The sequence below is a fragment of the Vanellus vanellus genome, assembly GCF_965231255.1.
Source record: "Vanellus vanellus genome assembly, chromosome: 2".
Classification (NCBI taxonomy): Eukaryota; Metazoa; Chordata; class Aves; order Charadriiformes; family Charadriidae; genus Vanellus; species Vanellus vanellus.
This window is the reverse complement of record NC_138906.1, coordinates 130,062,002-130,088,150: the sequence shown is the minus strand read 5'-3', so window position 1 is coordinate 130,088,150 and position 26,149 is coordinate 130,062,002. Positions and strand designations below refer to the sequence as shown.

At 39.7% G+C, this 26,149-nt stretch overlaps 1 protein-coding gene across 1 annotated transcript in view; it reads left to right on the top strand.

Annotated features, from left to right (window-relative positions):
* LOC309686522 (aspartyl/asparaginyl beta-hydroxylase-like) overlaps nucleotides 1-26,149 on the top strand; it is a gene marked incomplete at its 5' end in the record, with an annotated part of 86,108 nt that overhangs the window by 54,464 nt on the left and 5,495 nt on the right. Inside the window, 6 exons of the mRNA XM_082499230.1 lie at nucleotides 1,134-1,232; nucleotides 1,907-1,996; nucleotides 7,699-7,836; nucleotides 15,434-15,569; nucleotides 16,388-16,479; nucleotides 21,324-21,457. Coding sequence (XP_082355356.1) covers nucleotides 1,134-1,232; nucleotides 1,907-1,996; nucleotides 7,699-7,836; nucleotides 15,434-15,569; nucleotides 16,388-16,479; nucleotides 21,324-21,457 — 689 coding nt within the window. The remainder of the gene's footprint in view (nucleotides 1-1,133; nucleotides 1,233-1,906; nucleotides 1,997-7,698; nucleotides 7,837-15,433; nucleotides 15,570-16,387; nucleotides 16,480-21,323; nucleotides 21,458-26,149) is intronic.

The window sequence follows — 26,149 nt, the reverse complement described above, 5'->3', positions numbered from 1 at the left end:
TCATAGAAACGTAGAGCTGGAAAGTAGATCATGACATCTTTAATTTTCTCCTTGGCTGAGGCAGACCAGATGCACTTAAATTATCTCAGTAATGTCGGGGGTATATGCTTCAGAACTCAGGCCAGCCAGCTTCACACCTCCTTTCCCTGAAACACTCCCCCGTACACTGATACTTTCCTACAGCTGTCCCTGTACTCACACATCTTCCTCTTTCGTAGTCCCTAAGAAATATCCATCTCCAGATATTTGCATATGGGTTTTCCTTTTCTGCAAAATTAAGTCAGGTTATAACTCAGACTTCATCTGAATCTGGCTTAGGATACAAAATCTTTTTGTTTAATTCGGCACACTAGGTCTTGGCTTTGGTCAAAGAGTGCAGCACACAACTATACAAGAGTAATTTATCCGTCACCACCTAGAGCGAAAGCGCATTGAATCACTATTGCATTAGGCTTTGAATTACTGTTTGATACCTTTCTCTTGGCCAAGCAAGTGCAAGCTCTTCCAGAGAGTGCTCCACTTCACTGGAGTGCTGAGAATGCCCTTTGCGTTCCCAGGGTCTGCGCAGTCCCGTTATGTGATGCGGGCATTATTTCACAGCATCTTTCTCAATTGTACTCGCTGTGCTTTGCAGTGTAGTGTATTTTCTCTTGTCAAGACTTGTTTGCCACCAGTATAAACCTATCTAACTTCAAACTATTTCAGGTATATTTCCACACTACGCGTCCCGTGACTGTGCTGTAGGCTTGTTCAAAAGCAGCTGCTTTGCTTCAAATCAGTCAAATCTGAGATATGTAACTTAAGTGTTAATGAATGGTGTTAATTCTGTAATGTAGCATGCTGTAACTCAAGAGAGAAGGTGGAGAAAGACAGACAACGACAAAAAAAATGCCATCCAGAGATTCCAGTAGGAATAATTTCACTTCTGAGACTTTAAATACTGGATTCTCATAGTTTTTTCTGGAGAAGCACAAAAGTGAATGGGGAAAAGAAAGCACAGCCAAGCCAAGAATTTATCTGAGAGTTGGCAATGGAAGAAAATGTCATTGCATCACTAAATACTAATATGTGCACAGGTTTGTTAATTTGCATAGATCCATACATGTGTATTTAATTCATTTGCTCTCAAACAGGTTCTAAGCCTGGCTCCAAATGATGGCTTTGCCAAAGTACATTATGGCTTCATCCTGAAGGCAGAAAACAAGATAGCGGAAAGCATACCCTATTTAAAGGTATTTTTATTTTCTGACCTACAGGAAATATTTTACCTGTAAAAAAATAATATGGGAATGTGTAAAACATGTCAAGGTAGAAGCATACTAATCACAAATCACAGTTTAAGCTACCTGTAGCTGTGATATTGCTATATCACTGCCTATGAACAGGAACAAGCTTGTACATTGAAACTCATCAATTCTTAAACATCAAGTATTTGTTTTATTGGTGGTTAACCCTAAGTACCCAGCTGTGAGTCTCAGATTGTTTTGAGTTTGTCTGGATGCTGAAATCTTAAGGTTCTTGAAAAATCCAGAGGGAATTTGCATATACTTTTGAGTGTTTGGGAGGAAGCAGCACAAAATAAAACCTTAATCCAGCTTTTAAAATGCTTGTGTGCATGTATATAGGGTCAGGGGCAAACGTCCATCTCTTGAATACATCTCTGTCTTGGAGGGACTGAAGAGAGAGGCCGTGGAATTTGGAAAACTGATAACATTTATCAATGTCTGTTTATTGAAGTGTGTATTCATTCAGCCTAATTTCCACATTACCATGGTGGTTATATTTTATAGCAAATTTGGTAGCCTGGCTCTTGCATATAGTTGGTAGCCTATATACAGCAATCAAATGAACTCTTTTAGAAGTCCTATTGAAATTTCTTGTATACTTTTTTTTTTTTATGTTTTAGGAAGGACTAGAGTCTGGTGACCCTGGCACAGATGATGGACGCTTTTATTTTCATCTGGGTGATGCCTTGCAGAGAATTGGAGACAAAGAGGTAAGCATTTAACACGTTCTTGCTTTAAAGTCTAAACCTCTGATGGACTGCAGAATCCAGAAAAACTTTTAAGCACGGGCTCATTGTTGAAAGCATGAGTTTTGCAATATTTAAAATAAAAAAACTATTGCAATAATAATCCAGCATGTGTGTAGATGTCTAGATGAGCAACAGCCAAGTACCTGCCATTGGTGTGACAATACAGCCTCTTAGCATCCCTTGCTTTCGAACTAACCTAAACTTTTGAAGCTTGCACGGGGCAGTTTGAACTGAGGGGCCAAACGTGTTTCAAAAATTCAATGAAGGTATTTTTAGAGTCTGTTTTCTGCTCCTACCACTTACAACAAAGATTTGAACTAGAGTTTTAAAAAAAAAAACAAACAATTACATGTATATCATTGTATAGAAGTTCTCTCATAACTGTGATATAACAGTGTACTGTAAACCTCCCTTCTTTCCCAAAGTGACTTTGAGCACATAATAAAAGAAGACCATGAGAGGACTGAATGTGTGGGCTGCGTTATGCTATTTGTTCTATAACTGAAGTAGCAAACAGATCAGAAAAGCAGAGATTTGTGCAACAAATCTGTTGCACGCCCAAGAAAAGCAAACGTATGTGACTGAAAACCATAAGAGTTTTCAATTTGTTAATTTAAAACAAAATTCAATGTAAAAACCAAATTTAAATTTGTGAATTAACACTATTGCCATGGTAGGGGAGCAAAGGGCTTTTGTTGAAGACTGTTAGTAGTAATGAACTTTACAGTGGGCATGAATTTAAAAACAAACAAAAAAACAAACCAAAAAAAATCCTACTCGGGTTCCTGGATGGGAAAGGTGAAAAGAATAAGAATAAAAAATCAAAATGGAACTGCTTTTTAATCAGTTAGCTAGTAATAGGTCTCAAATATCGATACCTGAAATACTGTAAAGAGTGTAGTGTAAAGAGTATCTTGGCCCAGTCGGTAGGTGGTTCTCAAGTATGAACTATAGACAAGTAGACTACAGTGAAGCCTGTGTTTAGTGATCTTTCTTAAGCCTAGCTCACCAGGTTAATTTTCTTTTTTTATAAATTGTGGAACTTTTATTGCAATACCTTATGTGTATGTTGAAATATAATAACTGTGTTTTTTAAGTTAGATTGCTTTCTCTGAAAGTACAATAAAATATTCTCCCAATTGAGTTTATTGAATATAAAAGTTCATTTACAAGTGAGAATTAGTTGGCTTTGTATACATAAACACACACACGAGTGTGGTTGCACACACATACAGAGCATCTGCTTGCACACCCGCTGTCTCTCTGTGTGTCCTTTTCTCAACAGAAAACCAATGAGGAAATCCCTGTATGCTTCTGTGGGATATTCTGGGTTGAATGTTTGAGCCCAGAGCATCCCATTACAATGTTTGACTGAAGATACCACACAGATGTAATTAACGTACATCATCTCAATCCCCAGGATAATTGTGTGTTAATGTTTACAGAGTTAATGGTCAAATCTGCTGTAGAAAAAGTTTTAATCAATGACAAATGAACTTCTTGGCATAGGGGAGACTTTTAAATTTATCAGTAAAAAGTCCTCTGTTAAGCTAAATTTTTCTCACTGACCTTGCTAGACTTGCTGAACTTCAAGATTTAATCAAGGAAACAGATCAATATTTAAAGAACATGTGAAATTGCTATCACTGAAGGTTTGTTGAAGGTAGATATTCATCTATTAGAGCTAAATTAGGAATTATGAATGTGGTCTTGGTAAGTGTTAGGGAAACAGTGTTGACTATGCCCTTTCCAACTATAATTTGATAAAATGCCAAATTGACTTAAAAAAAGATAAATTAGAACTGTGGAAGGTATTACAGAGCAAGGTGCTGTTCACATAGAATGTATAAACTGAGTGCATCTCAAACAATTGCTTTCCTGGAAAAGAAGCTATACTGTTGTAGCTGTCCTGAACAGTACAGTGGTCATTATTTAGTCTTTCCATTGCCAAGATCTGCATGTGAAAAGAAAGGTTTCTCATGGAAACTCGGGACTGGAAAGGATGAGTGAGGCAACCTAACCCTGCTCCATGCTATCAAAGGCAACCTCGTAGCATAATTCTTCTAATAGATAAGGATTAACAGTATTATACATCGTGATTATAGCTGATGTGTCTTTAAGAGCAGCAACATTCATACTCATGAGTCAGTGGCTGAAACAAGTAATTCATCCTCCTTATCATTTGGGCTAACTCCAGACATTGCAAATGAATGCAGGCAGCCAGCATGAACAATCTATTGATATCCCACTGCCCTTACAATTTACATCTTGGGGAGCATACGTTATGAATCATAATGCTTCCATTTCAGAGACTTAACCAAGATCACATAAAAATTTAAAGATATACTGTGTATTACCCAAAGATAATATCTAATTTATTTTTTTGGACCCATACACAATTTTACAAAGCTTCTCTTGTGAAAAAAGATGAAAGCTTATGTATGGTTCACTGTTATTCTGTTCATCCACACTGTTTTCCTGTACTTCAGACAACTACTGTAAGGCAACATTCTATTACGGCCTTTTCCCCATACTTCGAGAGAGTTATAAAGATGAGAGTACCACATTTTTTAAAAGCTTGAAGAAGATGTACAGACTCTTAAAAAATAATCTATGGTTGCAATATAGAGACATGTAAAAATTTGAAGACAAAGCCACCCAAAGTAATTTCTTACCTTATATCTGAAATCAAGGATCTCTAAGATGACACCTGGAAGTCCTTAGAAATAATCTATTACACGAAGAGTTTCCAAAAGCTTTCTGTTTTCTTGACTGACTGATTGCTAAAACTAAGTAAGTCACGCGCTGCTCTGGTGGCTGATTTGTATCCAAAAAAGTTTTGGTTTTCCTTCTAGTTTACTGGCTTCAAGGTAAATGTAAATAGCAATCTGACATGAACTGTTCTCCTAGAGATGTGTTTATTTGATTGTATGTTTCGCTTTCCATTAGATCCCATGCATAAAATAATTCTTCTTTAGCTTAAGAGTTAGTACTGTGGGTTTTGCCTCAGTAATTCTTTTGTTTTAGCCTTCATGTCAAATGTGGGCAGATTAATGGACAACTGTCATATGCTCGTGAGTTAGAATAAGAGAAATTACTCTCTTTGAAAAACAAATAACAATTAAAATAGTTAGTCATGCAGGGAAACTACCATTCCAGAATGCTACTGGGGCCAGTGTTCATCTTATCCAGATGTTGGGGTTTAACCTCAGCTGGCAACTAAGCACCATGTAGCCACTCGCTCACACTCCCCCACCAGTGGGATGGGGGAGAGAATCAGAAGAATAAATGTGAGAAAACTCATGGGTTGAGATAAAATCAGCTTAATAGGTGAAGCAAAAGCCACGCACACAAGCGAAGCAAAACAAGGAATTAATTCACTACTTCCCATCAACAGGCCGGTGCTTAGGGCTATCAACAGGCAGGTGCTTAGGGCTATCTCCAGGGCTATCTCGTTCCATCACTCTGTCGTGGTTTAGGCCAAATCAGCTACTGGGGACCTGGGGGACCCCAGATGGGACCAACAGATGCTCCCCTCTACCCCTCTTCAAAGAGAGACGCAGAGGAGGGAAAAAGAGACTTATGAGTTTAGAAGGAACTAAACTACTTTAATGAAATATTAATAATAAAATAAAAAGAAATAATGAAATATATACAAAACTGTATCAAGCTCCCGAGATGACAGTCATGACACCGGCTGGCACTGGGGCAGTCCCAGGCTGGACTCAGTGACGGACGGGAACTGGATTCCAACGTCGGCCATTGAAGAAAGAGAGGGCTGACCCTTTGATCCCTCAGCTTTTATACTGAGCATGAGGCAGATGGGATGGAATACCCTGTTGGTCTGTTTTGGGTCACCTGTCCTGTCCGCTCCTCCCCGCAGGTGGGACCCCACTATGCTCTTCCGCTTCCAACCCTCCAATGGGGCAAATAACACCCAAGGCCAACCAACTTTGTTATAGCGATAAGTATAAGCAGGAGCCTCTCTGCATACCGTGCCTGGGCATCAGCTATAAACATTGGTCTTATCACTCTGAGAGAGTGAACATTGTCTGCACAATGTGCTGTTAATTTCAGTAGTTAGAAGAGGCCCAGCTAAGAAGCAAAGTTACTGAACAAAATTGGTCCTGTTTTACCTCAAACCAGGACACGCGCCTAACGGTAACTTGGGAAGACAAACACCATAACTTCCAATGTCCCCCGCTTCCTTCTTCTTCCCCTAGCTTTTATTTCTGAGCATGATGTCATATGGTATGGAATAGCCCTTTGGTCAGTTGGGGTCAGCTGTCCCAGCTGTGTCTCCTCCCAGCTTCTTGTGAACCCACAGCTGGCTCGCTGGTGGGGTTGTGCGAGAAGCAGAAAAGGTCTTCACTCTGTGTAAGCACTGCTCAGCAATAACTAAAACTTCTCTGTATTATTAACACTGTTTGCAGCACAAATGCAAAACATAGCCCCATTCTAGCTACTGTGAAGAAAATTAACTCTACCCCAGCCAAAACCAGCACACCACATTTTCTGTACCCCTGCTGGAAAGGAAAGTGGAGGGTTTGTGGTTTTTTTGAGGAGAACTTGGCTGTTTTAAGTAGAGTGAAATAAGCATAAACATCAGTTTGGCTGAAGGACCATGAGAACATGGTCCAGGTTTGGCTGAGTGATGCTTAGGCAGAGGCAAACTGGACAGGTTGCAGGCTTGGGAGGGAGAGAATTGCAAGTGGTGTAGCTAGAGAGGGACTCAGCACATGACTCCAAGAGTGCTTTGGATGGTTTCTGTTTAAGGCAGGGATTGCTGCCTGCATCAGTCCCTCTGCTCTGGACTTCTTACCTCATATCTTCCTACTTAGCTGTCCTGTCATAGCATTATTTTCATTTTTAATTTTTTATTATGTATTTATTTTTATTGTTGTACAAAATATTGGAGCTGTAGCAGCAATGCTGGACAGGAAGGGGAGGCAGTTATATGTAGCCTTCTCTGCATATGGTTCATCATAGTGCTACTCATGCTGGATCTTTTCTTTCGGAGCATCCCATTTTCCTTCTTTGCCAGACTTTGTTTTGCTGCTATACAGGGTAAAGCAAGTTGTGGAAAAGGAGAGTAAGACAAGCAAAGCTCTATTATTAACCTCAGTAGGTTTGTACCATGTGATTAGCTCTGGTGTGGCAACAAATATTTGAAGAAATGCAAGTGCATATATGTATTAGATAATTAAGTAACAATGTAGATCCACAAAGACAGCACTGTTTCCATCATCACAGCATCTCCATTGGCAGCAGAAGGCAGTCATCTTTGATTCATAGGTAGAGGACTGAAACAGAGAAAATAAGGTCGACCAAGATGACAAACGATTGCATCTCCCCAGTCCAAGAACAGCACCTAGATTACTGACCCATATTTGGTGTGAGTGGTTGTGAGAAGGTTATCCTATTTTGCTAATGTTGGATTGGACAGCCTTGTCCAACTGATCTATTTGGGGATTGTTAATTGGGGTTTGGGGGTTTTGTTTGTTTGTTTTTTTCATTAAAGTGATTGTTACTACGTTACATTAGAAGAACAACCCCAGCATCCAAAGAGGCAGTCTGTTACCTTACCAAAAAAAGTGTGTTACTTTTTTTCTGTGGGAGCTTGGCTGATACGAATTTCATTTTTAACAACTGCAATCTTTTAGGCATACAAGTGGTATGAACTTGGATACCAAAGAGGTCACTTTGCATCAGTTTGGCAGCGCTCCCTCTACAACGTTAAGGGACTGAAAGCTCAGCCTTGGTGGACAGCAAGGGAAACTGGTTATACGGAACTGGTGAAGGTAAGGCAGTTTGTTTCTGTATACTTTGTTTATTTAATCAAAGGTATTATAATTAATTATTTAATCTAAGGTATTAAGCAGCGAAAATGCTAATCTGTATGGTCTGAATCACTGCTTGTGAGTACCAGACACCAATTTCAGACCCAGCACAAGATTTAACTAAGATACTGTAAAATGAGCTCAGGCATTTTCAAAATTGAGAATGGGGACAGGATGGCTGAAATTAGTAATAAATACAAAGTTTGCATGGTAGACAACTGTAATGTCTCAAGTGCTAAAAGGACTGCAAACTTTGGTAAAGTCTGGGACGCCCGTTGTGAATTTTTAATTAGTCAGGAAAGGCTGTGTCTTTCATCCTTTATGTAATATTTGGTGACTTCTTTGGAAGCTTTTAATTGCATAAGCGAAACAAGTGTAGATTCCCAGTAATGGATTTAATAAAAGATAAAACCATACAATTTAACTTCTTTAAAGTTCTGTTTTTATTTAATGCAAGGTAAGTAGTCTGGTTATTATTCATAATAATAGTTTGTGTTTCCAAAATCACATAATTTTTATTATTTTAGTTGTAATAATTTTAATCATAATTGCTAGAGGAGGGGAATAAAAAGGGAGGAAGAACCTTTTTTTTTTCCTGTATCTTTTAATTATTGGTATGGAGTTTAGCAAAATCATTCTGCACAAATAATTTAAACCCATAAATGTTTATTTGCAAGAGACAAGTTCCTTCAGAGTGGTTGTTTCATTATTCATAGTTACATAACATGTTAAAATACCTACTATGAAAGGATGATTTTATATAAAAAATAAAGAAATAAATTTAAAAAGGAAAATTACTCCTTGTTATGCTTTTGATGGCAGCATAAATAAGGCTAGGAAATTTAGATTAAAGTGTGATTCTCCAGTGTAATCTCAGTCACAAAAAAAAAAAGCAGTTAGCTTTATAGACTAGCGTTTGGGAAAATGTCAAACGTGCATGTATTGAACTCATTCTTGAGGAATGCATAGGAATAGATACTCCCTGACGTAAAAGAGATGGAGAAACTAAGAACTTGTTATCGTACTTTTGCCAAACAAAAAAGAATTATTTTATTGATGTTTTAGAGCTATCTGCTGTGATGTTTTACAGTATCTTACATGTAAACCATTCAAATTCCTGAGTCACAGAAGGTAATGGTCCCTTCACCCTTGGCGTGAGGAGACAAGATAGCTTTGAATGAATTCAGAAAGAATTCAGTTTCGTGTTACAAAATGGGCAGGGCTCCACCTTGAAGAGATTTTTTTCAGATAGATCAGACCATATATGGAGGTCTTGGGTTGGATCAGCATCCTGCATGGCTCCTAGAAGAGCCATTCAGAAGACCGACAAGGATAGAAATTCACCATGCCCTCCACAGCACAACCGCCTCTGAAATCCACTCATACCTCTTCAATCCAATCATTTTGTGGTATAGTTTTTAGCTGTTTTGTTAGCAATACGTCATTGAATCTGGACTAAATTGTGGCTGCTAATTTACTTACATAATAATATCATAATTTGGGGGATGGTAAGATTTATGTTCTTCAAGATAACGTTCACAGTTGAAAGTATAAACCCAAAATACAGGTTAAATGCATCAGGAAAAATATTTGTATTGTTGTTGTTTTTCCTCCATTACTCAAGAATGTACTTGAAGTTTTGAAAGAAACCAGGCTTTATTCTAATAACATACGACACTGAAAGCAAAATTTGAAGTAGTATTCTCCAGAAATTGGCAAAAAATCATTGAAGACATTGGGTTTATTAATTTCTGAAATATTCTAACTTCTGTATATGTTTTAGTTTAAAAAAAAACCAACATTATTTCCCCATTCCACAGAGCAAAAACCAATCACCAGTTATTTCTTACGGCTTCGTGTCGTTATGTTCCTCTTAAATCTCTAACATTCTCCTAGAGAAACTGGCTGCTCATGGCCTGGACAGGTGTACTCTTCGCTGGGTAAAGAACTGGCTGGCTGACCGGGCCCAAAGAGTGGTGGTGAATGGAGCTAAATCCGCTTGGCAGCTGGTCACAAGTGGTGTTCCCCAGGGCTCAGTATTTGGGCCGGTTCTGTTTAATATCTTTATCAACAACCTGGATGAGGGGATTGGATGGACCCCCAGTAAGTCCGCAATGACCCCCAATAAGATCTGTTTGAGGGTAAGATGGCTCTCCAGAGGGATCTGGACAGGCTGAATTGATGGACCGATGATGTTCAACAAGGCCAAGTGCCGGTCCTGCACTTGGGTCACAGCAACCCCATGCAGCGCTACAGGCTTGGGGAAGAGTGGCTGGAAAGCTGCCTGGTAGAACAGGACCTGGGGGTGTTGCTTGACAGCCAGCTGAATATGAGCCAGCAGTGTGCCCAGGTGGCCAAGAAGGCCAATAGCATTCTGGCCTTTATCAGGAATGGTGTGGTGAGCAGGACTGGGGAAGCGATTGTACCTCTGTACTCAGCACTGGTGAGGCCCCACCTTGAATACTGTGTTCAGTTTTGGGCTAAAAGAAAGACATTGAAGTGCTGGAACATGTCCAAAGAAGAACAAAGAAGCTGGTGAGAGGTCTAGAGCACAAGTCTTATGAGGAGCAGCTGAGGGAACTAGGGTTGTTTAGTCTGGAGAAAGGGAGGCTGAGAGGAGACTATCGCTCTCTACAACAACCTGAAAGGAGGTTGTAGCGAGGTGGGGCTTGGTCTCTTCTGCCAAGTAACAAGTGACAAGACAAGAGGAAATGGCCTCAAGTTGTGCCAGGTGAGGTTTAGATTAAATATTAGGAAAAATTTCTTCACAGAAAGTGTTATCAAACATTGGACCAGGCTGCCCAGGGAAGTGGTGGAATCACTATCCTTGGGGGTATTTAAAAGATGGTAGACGTGGTGCTTAGGGGCACGGTCTAGTGGTGGACCTGGCAGTATTAAGCTAATGGTTGGACTTGATGATCTTAAAGGTCCCTTCCAACATAAATGATTCTATGATTCTATCTGTGCGGGATGTGTGGGAAATGCCTCAAAATCTCAATGACAGAATTTGACATGGAAAACTGCTGTATGAAGGGCAAAGCACTGGAGGCCCTGGCCCTCTGATCCTATGTTTCACCACTTAACAGTACTAACTGAGGATTTACTTGTAGTTGAGACAGTGCTAAAGCCAGACTAGCAGCTCTTTTTGGTTCATTCAACTAACTACAGCTGTGTTCAGTAGCATCTTATAGCACTGGCTTGATTTTCTTTTATATGATCATGCAGTTTCTTGGGACTGGAGATGGAGATATGAATTTTGACACTGCCTTGCTTTTTCCACAGAAAACCTCAAGAAAAAAATGGGTTTTTTTCAGTATTCCCAGTTTAACAAATTCCTTCTGTGGGGCATTCAGCTCACCTAACTGTAGCCATACAGACACAAGGCATATTGTCCATGCTAGTGGTCTAGTTTACAGGTCAAAAAAGAGGTATTTCCAGAGGATGATTAATTTTTACTGTTAAATAACTATCTATAGATTGCATGTCTCCCTTTCTGGTGTTAACTTTCCTACTGCTTTACTGAAAAAAGAAGCCTAGACAACTAATTTAAGCCTGATATTTAACTGCCTGATGGGTGAGGTTAAAGGCAATCTCACACTTTCTTTACTTCACTATTACCTACTTGCCTGGATGTCTTAAGGAAGAGGGATTTTTTAGTTTCTTTGAAAAAACAAACAAACAAACAAACAAAAAAACCCAACAAACCCACAACTGAGAACATCTTAATAACACTTAGCAGGACGTGTATTATGTAGGTAAATCCTGGTTAGTGCTACTGTGCCAAAGGGAAGTGCATCTTTGCATCTCTTAGCTGCTGCCCATTAACACTTAAGAATTTTGTAGTTTCCTTGAAAGAATAGGAAGGGGCACCCAATTTCTCAGGGAGCAGAACATAAGCCTTTAAATTAGCAAGAGTGTGTCAAGTGATTTATGTAGAAATGTTATGTTAAAGTTTCTGATCTACAGTATTTCAGGCCTTTGGATCTGGAGATTCAAGAAACTTTCTTGTTTGAACTCCCCTAGAAGGAAACCTTACTTTTATCTTTGAAAACCCATCCTCCTCCCTTGGGGCAATTAGCTTTCCATGGACAGTCTTAACTGAGTTATTGCATCATTCTCTGGTACCTTTTGTAGAACCTCCGTATGGCATTATTTTTCTATTCTGGTGCTCATTTAAAAAAAAATAATGAAAGAGGTACAATGCTATTGGATCCTAGAGACTTTCCATCAGTCCAAAACTAATATATAGGTAATGACCCAGGGAACTTTGTCCTTTCCTCATGTTGTGTCCGTTGACTTTTGGAAAGGATGCAGACGATGCTTTGCCAATAATGTACTACAGTGAATAGCTGATTGATTAAAGTAGATCTTGTATTGTCAGTTTTCTCTGATGGCTTAGATTTTATTAATTAAAAGTTTAAAGTGCAGCAAGAAAAGAGCAGAAAGAGGTGAAAGTACTGGCAACAGCACATATCCGTAATGTTTTCTGTAGAGTGGCAACTAGGGCTTAATGGTTTGGTTAATAATAGCTAAACATTCATATTTAATGTAGAAATTAAACTGAAATATTCATTTAAAGTGTGGCTGGATGCTTTCAGGTGAGCCTTGTGTTGAAAAGAGCAGAGATTACGTGTATGTGTGTGGATGTTCAAGCACTGTGAGTGCCTGAATGGGTGCAAGGAACCTATTTTGAAAGATTTAAAATATTGCCCCTTACTTGGAGGTCATCAGCGTTCCCCAGCAGAGACACAGTAACTGATCGTGAATACTCACCTATTCTGTTACTGTAACAAACTGAAATAGATTGTAAGTCTTCACCATTATTGTATTTTATAGTCCAATGGATTAAAATGGATGTGTGGTCAGTAGTTATGCCTCGCATGAGGGCTAGTGACCTCTTAATCTCTGCCTGTGTCATTTATGGCCATGCATTGAAAGCATTTAACAGCAGAGTAAGGATTCTTTCAATATAATAGTCACACATAAAAATAAACTTATATTAAGAAATCCATATTTAAATACAGTAACGTCTTTGCCAATAAAATCTACGTTATTGCCAGATGTAAAGCAACTGCAAACTTCCATTATTGTTAGGAACTCTATTTAAAAAATGACATGGAAATTTATGGGAATCAGCTGCTCAGAAACAAGCGCATATGCTCCCAGTGCTGTTCGCCTCCTGATTCTTCATTTGAAATCAGGATATTGCACCGAATATAGTATGAATTTGTTGCTATAACCTGAGGTTTGAATCCCTACATATTAGGAGCATAAGCACATTTAATTTTTTTTTCTGTAGATACCAGCTCTTGGATCAAGAGCCTTAAGTCCGAGTTCTGGACTTAGCCATTATATTTTAATGGTGTTATGCATTCTTACCATTCAAGGTATGCCTAAGAGTCTGTAAAATCAGGGAGATCAAGGCTGAGCTGTGTTTGAACTCCTCTAACTCCCTGCTTCCCTTCTACCTAGGAGTTGGCTGTTACTTATGGTAAAGCACTGTCAGCGTCTTTTATCGATGAGATCCAGGTTTTCAGGAGTACAGAGATGCTATTGATTTCAGGGCAAGTTATGTCTAAAACCATTGAGGAGCTAGTTCAAAATCAATGATATGTATTTAAATCGCTTTGTATCCAATGTGTTAGGGAAGGAGTCTTAAAAGGCAAGGACAAACGTGCACCTTTGGAGGTTAACTTTCAGCCTGTGACACTTGTGAAGGATTAGAGGTGACAAAGCAGCTGTTGCCTGCAACTCCTTGGACCACCAGGGCTCTTCATGCATCATCTTGTCTGCGTGGGTGAATGCTCCCTCTTACCTTTTTTCAGATGAGGGAGCAGGAGTAGCTTGAGGAAACAGAGAAGCACTTGTAATATCTTTAAAGTTTTCCAGTTTTGTTAATCTGTATCACTTTAGTTTAAAGCCTGTGTAAATGTAAGTTATTCTTTTCTTTCTCTTCTCTGGCCAGTGGAAAATCGGGTACTCAGGGTGGTATTTACTTTTGTAGATATGGGAGCACTGAATCGGTACGAGCACTGTACCTCTATTCGTTTCTGATCAGGTGGAAATTTTCAGTCTTGTTTGGTTCCCTGCATTTTGGAAAAGTCAGTTTTCCAAAGATATTCTAGGAGACGTTTCTACTTAGTGTTAACTGTTAAACGAGTGTTGTGGAAACCCATCAGTGGGAGAGAATAAGGTGAATGCAGCAGGAAAAAGAAGTGCTTTTCCCCTGTAATGTATGGATGAGAGAGAAAACGATTTGCTAGGAAGAAGAGAGTGCTGTGATAACGGAAGTGCAATCTTAATTTTCATAGATCTTAGCCTGCCTAAAAATGTTCTAGTGGGAGAAAGTTGCTATATTATAGACAGCATGTTCTAGCCATGGCTTGCTGAGCCTCTTATGATATATCAATGTACAACCTTTTTTGTGGGATCAGCTTGTCTTTTAATTGAAAAAACTGAACTGAAAAATGCAACTGTTTAATTTAAATGGGGAAGGCTAATAACAATATGGAGTTTTAAGGCTAAAAAGGGCCAGTTATATCACCTAGTCCCACGGACTTTTGAGTTTTACTCAGCTTTACACATCATATAAAGAGGTAATGTGGGAATACACCTTAGCCTGTTTTCAGTATGAAATTGATTGAAAATGTCTTACAGAAAAGCTTTGTTCAAGAGCACAAAGGAAAAATGAAAACTATTCACCAAAAATAAGGTTTAGCGAGTAAAGAAAGCAGCTGGGAAATAAATGGAAGTCACTTTTATCTAGGTCCATTGTTATGCTGTGGGTTTTTCAGTTGTATTGCTGTAACATTAAAATGACTTATTATTGGTAGAACAAAAGGTTTTCTGATCTATCTGATTTTTACAAATATAATATCCTAAGGCAGCAGAGAACAGGATTTTCAATTCTAAAGTCTTGTGATTTTGGTATGTATGAAGTACAAGGCAGCTTACACATTTTTAATGGTTGGGTCCATAAATCAACACCTGGCATTTCAAGTCATATTTGATCTTTTTCAATAGCATCAGCATGTGCAAGTGAATCTTTGCAAACCTTTTTGAAGGTCTAAATCATAACTGTCAGCTTAAGTGGACTGTTTACATTTGTACTCCTTGAACCGTGACGTTCTGCCAACACCTGGAGTTCCAGGTTATGCGAGTGGTTTTCTAGTCGCAGGAGCGCTTCCAGGTAACATGTGCTGTCTTTAAGAAGATCAATACTCTTCCTATCTTGCAATACAAAATGATCTTGTAAGGAGCCCTTAGGCTAAGCAAACAGCAAGTCAGAGCAAGGCCTAGTCTGCAAAGAGGCTGAGGATTGTTGAAATTTTATGATATCAATGTAACTGAATCTGAGGAATGCTGTGAAAGTTGTTTTTCCTGCCTTAACATGTAAGAAGGGAATTGAATAGAAAGAAACTGTATAATGATGATGAACACTTTTTTAGTGCTTTTAAATAATAAAAAAAAAAAAGTTACTAATGGCAGGGAAAACCAGAAACAGTGCTGAAACCAAACACAGTAAGTTCTCAGCGTGGTAACATGGCTCTCTCAACAGTCCTTAGAAAAAAATTGGAAGCTCATTCGTGATGAGGGGCTTGCTGTGATGGATAAAAAAAGAAGCCTCTTCCTGCCTGAAGACGAGAATCTTCGAGAAAAAGGAGACTGGAGTCAGTTTACCTTATGGCAACAAGGTAAAGCATTCTGTACTTCTTCTCTTTCCCCAGTTTCACTTTCTCAGATTAATACAGTGTAATGAGGAGCAGTAACACATTTTTTTCCAGAACCGTTTTTGTAATCACTGAATCTGCAGAAGAAGGGAGCTAGTAAAATAGTGTCTGGGACCCTTGTGACAGTGACAGGCACTTCTAAGAATCCCTTGAGGGTAATACTCCTCTTCTGGCAAGGCTGCCAACATTTTGCATGGTAATGCATAGTACGGATCAGCCTGAGGGAAGACAGGAACATGGGAGAAGGCGCTTCCTTAATATTGTGTTGTCAGCTAGGTGAAATCGATCATTCAGAAATGGTATGAGCAAAAGAATATGAGCTTTAATAAAGCCTGCTGCACTGTCCCTGAGCTGGCAACTGGCAGGCCTAACTATTGGAATGACCTTAAATTCTTATAACACTCTGCATATGAAAGAGTACCGTAAAATAAAATATTAAAAGCAACTTATATCAAAATATAATCTGGTGTTGAAATGGTATGATGTTAGCGGCATTTTTCATGTTTTTCTGTGCAGCCTCATGAATGATTATACTTTTAGAATCATGTTTAAAAAATGGTAGAAAGCCTACTATTCACAAATAATTTACAGGCAAAGATGTTGCAGGCCGCTCTGATATTACAATGGTTAACACTTCTGTTTCATAATCTGTAAAATGGGAATAATGATATTATCTGTCTTTCAGTGTCAGCTCTTTGACAGCTTTGTTACTCTTCTGCAAAGCAGAAAAGGAAGTGTTTGTTCATTACTCTTACCAATGTTCTATCCATTATTTTCACTAGGAAGGAAAAATGAGAATGCTTGTAAAAGTGTTCCGAAAACATGTGCTTTACTGGAAAGATTCCCAGAAGCTACTGGCTGCAGAAGAGGGCAGGTACCTGGCAAATTTCTTCATTTTTGCAAATTCCTAATGCTGGGAGCAGGTGATTTTGAGGAATGTGTATAGAGAGAGGGATGCATGACCTTGGTATGTTTTATGATGCCTGAAGCACACAATGAAGTTAACAGTAAAAATATGCCAAATCTTGGCCCTCAGCTAATACAAGGTGAAGTATGTTAGCTGACGCCTTTCTATGGACTCTAGTTTTGAGCCATTTTACCTTGTGTTTCCTGGAAGCTCGTGGTAGGTAAGTAGTTATTTGCCATGGGTCAACCAATAAGTAATGACTTAGTAAACCTCAGCCCTAAGTGACCTGGTCTGACTCATAGCTAACCCTGCTTTGAACAGGAGGTTGGATTAGGTCCTTTCTAACCTGATTCCCTGCCACCCCCCCCCGCCTCCCGGGGGTCTGAACCTAACTTTGCAAGACTAATTCAGTGAGCCAGATTCTTACTGCGATAAACTTCACCCATCTACCCCAGCCTGGCTGCATTAGGCAGAAGGAGAATCACCTCATGGAAGCCAAACAATACGACTGCTGTCACACGCTTCTTTCCTAAACATAAAGGAAGGAAATTTTACATCCCTGAGCTGTGGCCTTGGGTGCCTACAAAGTTTGTTTCAAGTGCCTGGTCTAGACTGGCAACTTGGCTACAAATTAACCTCATTAAATTGTGCAATAGACTTATATGGTATGGATGAATACATATGCAACTGAATGAATGGCCCAACATAGATATCATGTGGTTCTGTAGGACAGCATTTCTCATTCTTCTTTTTTTTTTTTTTTTTCAAGTTATTATATTTTATCTATAAGGTCTACAGGAGAAAAACCTTCATGTTGCAAAAGTAAGGATACAAAAGTTGGAAAACACAGTGCTAGCATAATCCTAATTAAGAGCCTTGAGAACAGGCATTCAGCTTTTTCACTAGACTCTTGCTTTTGATGCACAGAAGCACACTAGATGGCTACTGCTGTGGGAACGAACAAGGCTATTGTTTCATTGATTTGTTGCAAAGGCTGTTTGTAGTGAATATAACTGATGAGAGAGGTCATCACACTCAGTGCAGCGAACAGCAAGAGAACTGCTTTCTGTGGCATCCATAGCCAAAATGGATGTATCCCAGAGAGCAAATTCTCTTTGAGAGCCACTATTTTGTTCATCATTTTTTGGCACCCCACATGTTATCGCCATGATGCGATTTGCGGAAACATTGTGTATTCACAGCTATAGCTGTAGTCATGTTTTTTGAATATATAAAATGTAAAATAATCTGCAAAATGGTGCTTTAGAAGTCTTAAGTTTTACATCCAATATTAGGAGATGCCTAGGACAATTTTGGTCTTACGCTAGCCATGCCTCAGATTTTACTTGTAAATTAAATTTAAAACATCACTTAATCTCTATTCATGTATTGAAGCACGTGGAAGCAGTGGGAACAAACACAATCAGGAAATCAGGAATTCTGTGGTAGATAGATTGTTTGGATGCTTTGGGCACCTCGTGTATTTACAAAGATAAAAGAAATGCAAAATAATCAACTACCTGCCCAGTGCTGCTGAGAGACTGTGTAGAACAATAGCAACTGATCATGTTATTAAAAGTTATATAATTCTTCTTAAAAATAGCAGTAAACAAAAAGTAGCACAGTTAGTTTTAATTCTGGGTATTTCTTAAGTCTTCTGAGTTTTACATTACAACTATAGTATAACTCCTTGGTAGTTCAAGGCTATTTATATATAGTACTTACAGCGCATGCATATAATTCACAGCCATATCTAGATTGATCTGTGTGGACAGATAACATATGCAACAGTAATCATTCCGCAGTGCTGGTATATTAACATTTTGAAAATTCTTTCTCTGGGATACTATGAACTATCCTGCATAGCCAGTTATTTGCATTGCATGAGGGTCTGACAAGGCAATCACGTTAAGGCATCTCAGTGTAGCAGAGGTGGCGGGTTGGAGCTTCTTGTGTTCACCACGACCACTGGAGCTTATCACTTGCTGTCATAAGAAACTGCTGGTAAGCTGAAACCTCAGATGGTGGGAACGGCTAAGGTATTGGACACACACTGTCTTCTGCTGATTTTGTTACTGTTGGAGACCAAGCAATACCTCAAACCTTAAGATTTATCAGATTTACCCTATCCCAGCCTGATGTGCAGATTCCTCAGTTGAAAAGACACTTCTCACCACTCATGCATTACTCACACTTCCTGTTCATTGCATTGCTGTAGAATCACAGAAGGGTTGAGGTGGGAAGGGACCTCTGGAGTTTACGTAGTCCAACCTCTTGCTCAAAGCATGATGAACTAGAGCAGGTTGCTCAGGACTGTGTCCAGTCAGGTTTTGAATGTCTCTGAGCATAGAGACTCAATAGCCTTTCTGGGCAACCTGTTCCAGTGTACAGCAAAAAATTTTTTTCTTACGTTTAAATGGAATATCCTGTATTTCAAACTGTGTCCATTGCCTCTTTGCCTTTCACTGGATACCGTCGAGAAGAACCTGCCTTCGTCTTCTTCACTCCTCCCATCAGGTATTTATATACATTGATAAGATCCCCCTGAGCCTTCTCTTCTCCAGGCTGAGCAGTCCCAGCTCTCTTAGCTTCCCCTGCTATGGCAGATGCTCCAATCACTTTTATAGCCCTTCGTTAGACTTCCTCCCATACATCCACATCTCTTTCATAGTAGGTAGCACAGAACTGGACCCAGCACTTGGGACATCTCACCAACTATGAGTAGAGGGGAAGGGTCATGTCCCTTAACCTGCTGCCAAAGCTCTGCCTAATGCAGCCCTGGAGCGTGTTGGTCTTCTTTGCTGCAAGGGCACATTGCTGACCATGTTCAAATTGTCGTCCGTGAGGTCCCCATAGTCTTTTTCTGGGAGGTTGCTTTCCAGACAGCTGTCCACCAGTTTGTATTGGTCCTTGGGGTTATTCCTTCCTAGTGCAGAATTTTGCACTTCTCTTTGTTGAACATCTTAAGATTCTTGTTTACTTCTTTCTCCAGCCTGCTGAAGTCCTTATGAACAGCAGCAAAAAAAAAAAAAGTAGCATATCAGCCGTTCCTCTACAATTTTCTACCATCTGCAAGCTTGCTGAGGGGGATGCACTCTGTCCCATCATCGGAGTCATTTGTGAAGCTATTAAACAGTGCTGGACCCAGTACTGAGCCCTGGGGTACACCTCTGATGAGTGGCCTCCAGCTGGACTTCGTGCCTCTGATCACCGTTCTTTAAGCCTGGCTGAACTGCCAGTTTTCAATCCAGTTCACCGTCAACTTACCTAGTTTCTGTTTCATCACTTTGTCAATGAGGATGTTCATGGCAGACAGTGTTGAAAGTTTTACTAAAGTTGAGATAAACAATATCCACTAATCTCTCCTCATCCACCAAGCTAGACATTTCACCGCAGAAAGCTGGTGAAATACAATCTCCCCTTCATAAATCCATGCTGACTGCTCCCAGTCACTTTCTTTTCCTTCATGTGTTTGGAAATGGTGTCTGGGATTATTTGCTCCATCACCTTCCCAGGGATTGAGGTGAGGCTGACTGGCCCATAGCCTATATATATATATCTTTCATCCTCAGATCCTCCTCCTTGCCCTACTTGAAGACAGGAATAACATTTGCTTTTTACAAGTCCTCAGGGGCTTCTGCTGGTTTCCAAGGCCTTTCAAAGATTATTGAGTGTGGATCCACAACATCGTCCAGCTCCCTTAGCACTCATGAGTGGATCCCATCAGGACCCATGGACCAGTTTGTTGTTCCCTAACCTAATCCTTCTCCACTGAGAGTAAGTCATCTCTGGTCCAGTCTTTTCCACTGGTCTCAGGTGCCTGGAATTCCTGAAGGTAAGTCATACCAGTAAAGATTGAGGCAAAGAAGACGTGTAGTGCCTCAGCCTTTTCCATGTCATCAGATCTCCTGCCACATTTTCCCTAGACTTCCTTTTACTGCTGATGTATTTGTAGAAATATTTCTTGTTGCCTTTCACTTCCATCTCCAGATTCAACACCAGGAGAGATTTGATTTTCCTAACTTCATCCCTGCGTGCTTAGAATGTGTCTCTACAGTGACCTGACCCTGCTTCCATCTCTTGCATGCTTCCTTTTTGTGTTTCAATTTTGTCTGGGTCTCCATGCTACCTCCACATGGGGATGAACCATACTTGAACTTGGACGAGGTGATCCTTGAAAATCAACCAGCTGTCCTAGACCCCTCTTCTCTCCAGCACTGTATCTCATGGGATTTTTTTCCCCAGTAGATCCATAGGATTTTTTCCCCAGCAGATCCCTGAATAAGCCAAAGTCTGCTCTCCTGAAGCTGTGGGTAGTAATCCTGCTTTTTGCCTTTCTCCCTCCTCACATGATCCTGAACTCCACCATCCCATGGTTGCTCCAGCCAAGGCTGACAGTGACCTTCACAACCCAATTGTCATCTGAGAGGGGCCAGTCAGTCTGGCTAACACAGGCCTTGACTCCTGTGGTCTATCCCTTTAAATGAGTGTCTATAAGTCTTTCCATAGGAAAGAAGGTATTTCTCAGATTGTAGATAGGAGATAATTATTTTCAGGTTGAAATAGGAATAGTAATTATTGTAGACAAAATTAAAAACTTTACACATGCACACACACCCCCCACAAGACGTTTTTTGTAGTATTGAACACCTTTAGGACATGAGAAATCACAATTATTGCTAAGACTCTAACAAAAGGTGACATTGTGTTTTTGGCCCATCATCAAGGATGAGACATAATGAAGTCCTGAACTCCTGGCAGTATGGTTGTGAAGCTGAATGTGATGAAGGCCTTCCTCTCTCTTCTTGCAGATCAAATATTCTATCATGCACCCAGGGACTCATGTCTGGCCTCACACAGGGCCCACCAATTGTCGGCTAAGAATGCATTTGGGTTTGGTGATACCTAAGGAAGGCTGCAGAATTCGGTGTGCCCAAGAGAACAGGTATGGTTTGGGTTTTGGGGTTTTTTTTTACACCTTCCTCAAGGCTGAAAAAGGTGTGGGACTGCATGTAATTAAAAAAAAAAAAGGTGTTTTACTGATCAGGAGGTATAATATATTTCATTGAACAGTCAATTTACACTCTAACTCTTGGTATAAACACACAAATATGATTTATCAAACAATACTGGAAGAATCTTGGGAAACAAAGCTGTTCTCTGCTATAGCATGAAAATAACAGTGAGTTTAGTCCATGAAGTCTCTCTGTGTTTACTTTTATAACACCAGTCTGATATACGTGCCCACAGAGTACCTCTATTTATTTTGATTTCTTTTTTTTTTGCTTAAATTCTTTGCTTATTCAACAAAAGCTGAGACTAAACTATACCTCCCTTTTTCACCATCATAACAGAATACTCCTGTATTTCTGCAGAAGCTTCTTTCCTAGCTAGTATTATTTGTTATAATTCAGTTAAAAATATTCCTATTGAAGTTAATTTGAAGGTGAACACATCAATGAAATGTTTGGCCCAATGAGTTATACAGGTAGCAAATTTCTTTAAAGTGCATTTTAAGTGAGAATTCTTACCCCTTAGGGAATAATTATGCTGACTTGAAGACCAGGTTTGTCTCTGTTTGCTCAGTGCAAAAAACCAAAATGAAATGCAGTAGTTATACATTTACAATCAGGGCATATACTCCCCTGGAAAATATGAGCAAATGTGATAGGTTTTTGCATGATATTATTAAATACAGACAGAAAAACATAGTATTAACTATATTGCTTTTTGCTTACAGACTTAATTTTCTGAGATTTCTGTGAAATTCTAATGATGCTTAATATCTATATGTATATTTTTGGAAGATTCTGTGTCTTGTCTGCAGCATCTGAGTGCAGCAACCGTTAATTTTGAATTCTGTCCATGTTATTAATGTACAGATATATTTGATACTGAGAAATGAAATGCCACTCCTGCCTGCATGACTACAATATGTAGCAAAGATATTTTTTAGGACATTTGAAAGCAACTACAACAAGAAACATCTAGAATTTTTAAGGACAGAAGTATCCAACAGTTAGTAACAAAAAATGGTGTCGCTATAGACTCCTGCCAACGTATACCTTATTTAATAATCTGTCACACTCAATGTTATAATGTACACTACCTACATCTAATTAGCGATGGATGTTTCCTTCCAGCTTTCCAATCCAATGTCCTAAATAAGTTTAAGATAGACATTTGGATGGAGAGAGAGGTAGGTAACGGGCTTAGAGGACTAATATGGAGACATGAAGTCTTTTCACTTTAGGACAGTATTGTGAATTCAGATTGGTGCCGACTGAATGACCAGGCACTTCAGTGTCCAGGCTCCTAAACCTGGCTTGGTCTTGTGCATCGGATTCACTCATTTGAAATGCAAAACATTCAAGAGCTGACTACAGCCTATGCTGGAATGTGTTAACTTTAGTTGCTTTTGGCAAGAGCTCTACATTCAGAATCAAAGGCAGGATTTTCCCCGAAAGCATTGAAAGTATGTCTGCTGATGGCAATGAAAGGGTTTGGTTTTTTTTCCATCCCTTCCCTCTTGAAAGGGGAGGTGGGTGAACTACTGTGGAGGGGAATGATGCTGGGAGGAAACCCTACCTTGGGCATTTTCAGTTTCTTCCCTCCTGGTGGTTCAGAGCAGCGGTAAACTAGTGGTTTCAAATAGGTGAGTTGGCCCTCAGATATGGAGGTTCCTGTACCTTCATAGAGGGTCAGGTCTTTTCTGGTCTCCTGTCCCACTGCTGGAGTGGGACACTCCAGCACCACTATCAGATAGAGAACAGAAATGAGAATTTTGTGCCCAGTTACCTCTGTGCCACCCAGTGTGGGTGTTAAGAGGGGCAACGTTACAATGCAACTCATCCTTTGATGGACAGGCAACTTGGGTGCATCTAGTACTGTGTTTTACTCCTTCACTTACAGAAGAGTCTTTTTGCAGCTTCTGGGAGCTGGTACACCTCACTGGTATTCTGTACAGCTGTGGTAATTTTAGGTCGTTGGGCTATTTTGAAGTCCCAGCTCTGTAAAGTGTAGGGTACAATGTACAAAAATGGTAGGTAAATAATATCTAGTTATCAAAATCGAACACCTCTGTCAGACAAGGTAGTCGTGTTTTGAAACGAAGGTGCAGAATTACAGCCATATGTAGAAACCAGTCCAACATCTCACCTGTAACAGGTGATGCTAGAGCTGGGCAGGTGAGATAGAAACTACCCCAAAGTGGCTCAGCACCAGAGCAGAATAACATGGTCCCTATGGTCCCACAGTGAAGTGTTTCTCACACCATGAAGGCTTCTAGAAAATATTTATTTGCATGCTAATGGTGGGGTTTGTAATCTATTCAAAAGGGGCTAATAGTTCTGTCAACTTATGACTTTTCCTTTGTTGTGCAAAACAGTCCATCCCATTATGATGCAAATGGTAGATCCTGGGTTTTAACCTCTGAAGCTACTTCATCTGCGTGCTTGGAGTTTTTATTGTCCTTAACTGAGCTGCACTTTCAGGCTATTTAGGGCAGGATTTTTCAGGCTTGGTTTAATTGGAAGAAAAAAAAAATCAACCCCCCAAAACCTAATAACCCCCCTCCCCAAACAACAAAAAAACCCTCCAAAACAAAATACATACCAAACAAAAATAAGTCCCCTAAACCTCTTAAAACCAACAAAATACACCCCCCACACCCCCAAATAATCCCCAGTCGGCTTGATTTTTTTTACCACATTATGTTAGAACACAGGAAGTTCCATTCAAATACACGGAAACACTTCTTTACGGCGAGTGTGACAGAGCACTGGCACAGGCTGCCCAGGGAGGTTGTGGAGTCCCCTTCTCCGGAGATTTTCAGGACCCGCCTGGACGCAGTCCTGAGTAATGTGCTGTGGGCAATCCTGCTTTAGCAGGGGAGTTGGACTAGACGATCTCTAGAGGTCCCTTCCAACTCTGAAAATTCTGTGATTCTGTGATTATAGCATTGCAAGTGTTTGACTCCCATTGACTTGAATAAGACCAATGTAACTTTAGTGTAGTAGCAGAGTGTCAGTGTTTGTATGACACAAAACATTTTTGTTATCAGATAACTGATGTGGTAGCAGAAAAAACCCACATGATCATTGCTGAAACCTGCAAAAGGCTCATTATTTGGGCCTTCGAGGCTGATGTCTGTGTGCAAGCCAGTATGAATTTTTTACTATGTTATGCTTCCTGGTTTATCTACTGTTGCTTAAAACATGTTTAGATGATCATTTCAGTTGAAATGATCCAATTTCCATTTCTCTTCAGAACATTACAGCACAACCTCATAAATTTTGATGGTTAATTTTTGCTTTTGTTGAATTAAAAATTAAAATACTGAGATGACTTGGGAATCTAAATCTCATTTTAACCCTATTTTTGAAAAAATAAAATTATTTTCTCTGTCAATTAGCACCGTTGAATGATCCAAACAATGCATTTCCATCTTTGATGGCAAGATCTTTGTTTCTTTACCATTACTACTGTTTACAGTTCCTAATTCCCTTTAAGGACATCCATCCTCATGGACTGCTTCAGTTCCTAAGGGATCATGTTAAATAAATTGATTATGTGGACATTGTAGAGAGGCTTTAGGAAGTAACACTTCTTTGACCAATATTGCCTCGACTCATTTTTATTCACCCAGTCTCACCTGAAGGGCTATGATCAGGTCCATGCTTTTGTGCTGCTGAAATGCAAAATAAATTTGCTTTGCTCATGCCACGGTCTGACTTTACAATAGACAAACCATGTAAGACATAATCAGCTGCTGTGTGTAAATGCAGTAGGTGAGATTGAGCTCTGAGGGGCAGTGACAAGTGACCAGCACAGTGACTTTTTGAACTGTTGTGACATTATCACTAGCGATCACTTATCAGTTGCTGATTTTTCACAGTATCAGGACTGCATTTAACCAGGAGTTCAACGTCTATTCAAAATTATGAATCCAGATCTCAGCAGGCTGGAGAAGCGTGCCAGCTCAAACTCCTTCAGCTTCAACAAAGCAAATGCAAAGCCCTGCAGCTGATAAAAAACAGATCAACACCTTGCAACAGTACAAACTGGGTGATGGCTAGATAGAAACCAGCTTTGAAGAAAAGAACTTCAGGGTCCTAGGGGATGAGTTGAATGTAAGTCATAATGTGCTCATCTTGATGAAGGCTAAGCGCATACTGGACTGTGTTAGTAAGTGGACTAAGTTAGTAAGTTAGTTAGTAAGTTAGAAAACAGTCTGAAGGGAGCATTTTTTTCCTCCTCTCTTTGGCAGTCAAGACGCTGTGTCTGGAGTACTGTGTCCAGTTTGGGGCTCTTCAATACAAAAAAAAAGTCATTAATAACTAGAGGGACTCCAGTGGAGGATGAAAAAGATGATTAGGAGACTGGAGCATGTGACACATAAGAAGAAGCTCAGAGAGTTAGTTTGGAGTCTGAAAAAGAGAAGGCTAAAGGGGAGCCTAGTTATCGTCTTCAACTACTAATGGGTGACTGCAGAAGACAGTGCCAGACTTTTCAGAGGTGTGCAGTTATAGAATGAGAAGTAATGGACACAAGTGACAGTGAAGGAAATTCCCTCTAGATGGAAAGAAATTTTCACAATGAGGTTGGTGAAACACAGGAAAAGATGGTGGGATGTCCG